Consider the following 4,987-nt stretch of genomic DNA (forward strand, 5'->3'; position numbering starts at 1 on the left):
TTTTTTTTTTTTTTGGCTGCACACTATGTTTTGGAAGTTTTCCATATCAGGCCACACAGCTCTGCCACACTCTTTTAACTCCTGCACAGGATTCTATAGTGTGGATATGCCCTAATTGGTTTAACCATTTCCTACTGAGAGATATCTAGATGGTTCTCAATCTGTCACTGTTAAAAGTCATGCAGCAATGAATACTACTATCCAAATCTTCTTGGGCATAAATATGACCTTTCTCTTTTGAAAATTAATAATAATAGTCATTATAATAATAATAATTGCTTGTACTTACTGAGCTTTTATTATGTACCAGGCATTGTACTGAACTCTTTATTTGTACTGAATGATTCAAATCTTAGGGGCCCCTGGGTGGCTCAGTCAGTTGAATGTCCGACTTCTGCTCAGGTCATGGTCTCACTGTTCATGAGTTTGAGCCCCGTATCGGGCTCTGTGCTGACAGCTCAGAGCCTGGAGCCTGCTTTGGATTCTATGTCCCTGGCTTTCTCTGTCCCTTCCCCTGCTCATTCTCTCTCTCTCGCTCACTCAAAAATAAACATTAAAAATTTTTTAAATGATTCATATCTTATTACAGTCTAATAAAGTAGGTTTTATTATTATCTCTATAGTACAGATGGAGAAACCGGGCACAGAGGGGTTCAGTGCTTTTCCCAAAGTCACACAGCCAGTAAATAGCAGAGCCAGGATTTGAGCTCCAGCAGATGCTTCCAGAGCTGCGGGTCCAGCCTTGTTTGACTCAGCCCCTGCAAACTACTCCGCAGAAGGTAGAGAGGCTGCGCCAGTGTCCGCATGGCCATGGGTCCTTCCCACAAGGCTGAAATGTCACCCTAGGGATCTCTCTTCTGGGCTGAGACTCTCGGATCCTCATTCTAGGGTAAGTCACCCATCCCTGGACACTGAAAACTCGGCAGGGCCAAGCTGGTATTCGGGTCTATCTGGGCAGCACCAAACTCCCGCTGATGTGCCCCGTGTCTTCCTCCCAGGCCGGGGTGAGCCCCGCGCGGGACGGAGACAGCAGCAGCAGCAGCAGTGAGAGAGACGGTGCTAGCAGCCGGCGGCCTTACGCAATCCAGTGGAAAGTGATACAGGCCGACTGGCTGATTGGAAACAAACAGGAAAGGAGTCAGGCAGCACTTCCTGGAATCCAGGTCTGGGAGCTGCCAGAAGCAGGCCTCTTCTCTTAGGAACAATTGAATGTCACTGGGGTAACCGAACACTGCTGGCAGGAGAGGCCTCCTGCCCACGGCCTCACAGAGCAGCCTGTGTGAGCGGGGCCGGGCTCCAGAGGCAAACAGGGCCTGGCAAGGTGCCTTGGGAGGCCATCTGAGGAGACACTGCAGTCTCTCCTGCCGGTCCGGCCTCTGCCGTTAACCAGGCTGATGGGCCACAGGCGTGGGGATTCCCAGGGCGCATCTCAGGCCCAGAGACGGCCCTCGGGGAGGGCTCCAGCCCCCTGGCCAGGCCCCAAACCCGGGAGCCAGGGTGCCTGAAAAGCAAAGACCGTAGGTGTCCGAGGTACCACCCAGCTGTCCCTATGTGAGGAGCCCTGTTATCATGCCAAGTACAAAGGCAGGGAGTGCAGCGGCTTCAGACGTTTCTGGAACTCGCATCGGAAAAGTCACCTGGACTCGTGGCATCCGTGTTCTGTGTTCCTTTATCATTCTGCCCACAGACTCCTTCACCCCTGCTCTCTGCTTCTCTTTCTCTCTCTCTCTCCTTCCCCAAGCCCATGACCAAATATGGCTGCCTCACAGCACCTGAGCGAGCCATCATGTAAGCAACAGTCACTAGATCATAACCCCAAAATCTCAGGAGAAGGGATCTACTTGGCCATTTTAGTCAGGTCCCCGCCTCTCTCCAGTCACCTCTTTCGTTGTAAGCATGACTGCCCAGGCCGTCCACACCTGGTTCAAAGAGAGAGGCCACCATGGACCGGGCCGACCCCACACCATGTGTCCATGATGCTCTGTACCTGGAGGAGGAAATCCACAAAGAGACGGAAGCCAAGTTGAAGAAGCTGTGCCGGAAGCCAGGAATTCGCTTCCTGGGGACAGGACCGAGTCTGGCCTCCGGGGAGAGGCTGAGGCTGCCTGTGTGAGCGCAGGACCCGGCTGTCGGCTGTCGGCTGTCTGGTGGGGCTCGGCAGGGCCTGGAAGGAGCGTCCGCCAGAGCCTGGTCCCAGCAGGAAGCCGCGAGAACACCTGCAGGCAATAGAACCGTGATCATGTACAATAGTGCTTCTAGTCCTTAGGGGCCCTCCAGGCTTCACTGCAGACACTACACGCTTAGCACTTCTAACCCTCTCGATGACACATCGAGCATCATCCTTATTTACAGACCACTTGCTGAATGACTTAGCACGAACTGATCACTTACCTCCTTCGTCCACTTAGTCCTTCCCTCACTCCCTGAATGCATATTTAATGAACCCTAACTGTATGGCGAACATGTGTGTGCGCCGGGTGTCCGGACCACAGTGGAGAGCAAAAGCGATCCTGCCCTCACAAAGGTGGGAGCATCTGAAGGACCGATAGCCACTAGTTAGACAAAGAGGGGAGGGAACAGCATTCTAGTAGAGGGAAGAGCATGTGCTAAGGTCCTGTGGGGGAGGGAGTGTGAGAAGCAGGAAGAATGCTGGCAGACTAACGGTGAGCCACGTAGACAGAGAAACAAGCAATTTACAACTGCTCTTTGAGCCCTCACAGTACTGTGAGATTTTCTTAAAAAATGTTTACTTATTTTAAGAGAACAAAGAGAGGTAGAGAGAGAAAGAAAAAGAGAATCCCAAGTAGGCTACACGCTGTCAGCACAGAGCCCAATGCGGGGCTCGATCTAATGAACCATGAGATCATGGTCTGGGCCCAAAATCAAGACTTGGACGCTTAGCTGATGAGCCATGCAAGCAAGTGCCTCAATCCTGTGAGATCTGTAAAAATGTCACATTGCAGATGAGGAAACTGAGGCACAGAGAAGGTAAGTAGCTTGCCCAAGAACACACAGCTTCGTCGGCAGTAGTAGTACCAGGGTTAGAACCCAGGCCTCTTCAGCTGGAATCCCAAACAGCTCTAATCCTTAGGTAAAGAAAGGGACATTCGTCCGTCGGGAGCAGGTGTGTGTTCTGGGGCCTTCCAGGACTATTTTTACTTGCAGCTGTAGCCACAGGATTTGTGGTTTCCATAACAGAGGAGAGCGCACACAGCCTTTCTCAGCCCCGACACTCAGCTGCAGGAGAGGCCACAGTGAGGCTCGCAGAGGGGGCAGGCCCAGGGGTGGGGGGCAGAGGACAAGCGTTTATCCCAGAGGGGCCCAGTTCCCTTCCCATGAGGAGTGAGTCCGTGAGAACAGAACCGGCTTGGACTCATGTGGCCCTGCCACCCCCGTGCGTGGCCTTCGGCGAGTTACATCAGCGCCCCCACTTCCTTGCACAAGCAGAATAAAAGGATCCCCCAAAAGTAAGCCTCTCTGTCTCTCTTCCTCCCCTATTCCACTGCACCCAGTCCCCCATCCGCAGAATGTGTGCGTCATTGCTAGTTTCATATGTCACCTTCCAGGTAAACTTTAACTAAGATAAGATACATAGATAGATGTGCACTTATATATAATATATACACACACATACATGTATGCGCGTATATGATATTTGTTGGGAATGTTTTCGGCGGGGGCACCTGGGTGGCTCAGTCAGTTGAGCATCTGACTTTGGCTCAAGTCATGATCACATGGCTCATGAGTTGGAGCCCCACATCCAGCTCGCTGCTGTCAGTGCAGAGCCTGCTTCGGATCTTCTGTCTCTCCCCTCTCCGCCCCTTCCCTGCTTTTGCTCTCTTTCTCAAAAATAAATAGATCTTAAAAAAAGAACATTTTTGTCTGTACCTACCAACCAACCAACCAACCAACCAACAAAAACAACCAACCTACAAATGTATGATTTACTTATCAAAAAGTCTGGAGATCATAAATGCCTGCTTCGTGTACCCACCTGTTACTTATTGATGCCTAATAGAAATCTCCACTTTAACACGGTCAGAATTGAACTTTCGATTCCTGAATCTCCAAAACCTGTTCTCCCTTACTAAGCGCCTGGTTGCTCAATCCCAAAGCTCGTTAAGAGTCACTCTCAATTTTTCTCTTTCACTCACTTGTCACATCCAGTCCACCGACCAGCCCTGCCTGGCTTCCCTGTAAACCCAGAGGTGGATCTACCGTGAAGTGAATGAAGCAAGAGTTCAGGGCCCTGCGGCTGGACGGCCCTCTCCATGTGGTCACGGCGTGATTCTGGGACGTCTGTGAAGGGAAGGTGTTGTCACTGCAACCATCAAGACCACCGTCTCTCCAACTCCCCTCCCCATTCCCAACCTCAGCATCAGGTGGCATCGGGGAGCCGTGGGCACCTGGAGGGAGCAGCTAAAGGTAAGCTGAGCTGGCAAATCCATTCCGTCGGGTTTAGTGGGTATGATGGCAAAGCTGTCCGTCTCTTCGAGGCCCCGGGACGGTACGGCCTGCTGCCCTGGCATGGCAGTGGCTCTCTGGACACTTAGAACCCACATACTGATTCGCCTGATGTTGAGACACAAAGGTGCAGAGACAGAGGTCATGCTGCTAAGGAGGATGGAGGAAAGGGAGAGAAAGAATCTGGATCTTTATGATACCATTACTTTCCCAAATGAATCAACACTGAAACTGTTCTATGAAAAGTCATACATTTGTAGGTTAGATATTGGTTTTTGGGGGTTTGCTTCTGTTTTTTAAATTTTTTAAATGTTTGTTTATTTTTGAGAGAGAGTGAGAGAGAGAGCAAGGGAGGGTCAGAGAGAGAGGGAGACACAATCTGAAGCAGGCTCCAGGCTCTGAGCTGTCAGCACAGAGCCCGATGGGGGGCTCAATCCCACCTACTGTGAGATCATGACCTGAGCCGAAGACAAATGCTTAACCCACTGAGCCACCCAAGCACCCCAGTTGGATACTGCTTTGT

At 51.2% G+C, this 4,987-nt stretch overlaps 1 protein-coding gene across 1 annotated transcript; it reads right to left on the reverse strand.

Annotated features, from left to right (window-relative positions):
• Positions 1 to 1,075: 1,075 nt before the first annotated feature.
• LOC115274557 lies at positions 1,076 to 4,772 on the reverse strand. The gene is made up of 4 exons (XM_029917965.1): positions 4,407 to 4,772; positions 4,155 to 4,299; positions 1,988 to 2,216; positions 1,076 to 1,112 (listed from the first exon to the last, which is right to left on the reverse strand). Exons 1-4 carry the CDS (start codon positions 4,608 to 4,610, stop codon positions 1,076 to 1,078), a joined length of 615 nt encoding a protein of 204 aa, XP_029773825.1. The 5' UTR covers positions 4,611 to 4,772.
• Between the last annotated feature and the right edge of the window lie 215 nt (positions 4,773 to 4,987).

The sequence above is a fragment of the Suricata suricatta genome, chromosome 12, assembly GCF_006229205.1.
Source record: "Suricata suricatta isolate VVHF042 chromosome 12, meerkat_22Aug2017_6uvM2_HiC, whole genome shotgun sequence".
NCBI classification, from domain to species: domain Eukaryota; kingdom Metazoa; phylum Chordata; class Mammalia; order Carnivora; family Herpestidae; genus Suricata; species Suricata suricatta.

What these genes read in the sequence shown, in the direction of transcription:
- LOC115274557 (XM_029917965.1), bottom strand. Translation starts at nt 4,610, where the DNA reads ATGACCTCTGTCTCTGCACCTTTGTGTCTCAACATCAGGCGAATCAGT. An exon ending in CCTTTAGCTGCTCCCTCCAG is followed by an intron (nt 4,300 to 4,406) that starts GTGCCCACGGCT and finishes TTCCCTTCACAG; the next exon opens with ACGTCCCAGAATCACGCCGT. An exon ending in CGGTGGACTGGATGTGACAA is followed by an intron (nt 2,217 to 4,154) that starts GTGAGTGAAAGA and finishes TATTGCCTGCAG; the next exon opens with GTGTTCTCGCGGCTTCCTGC.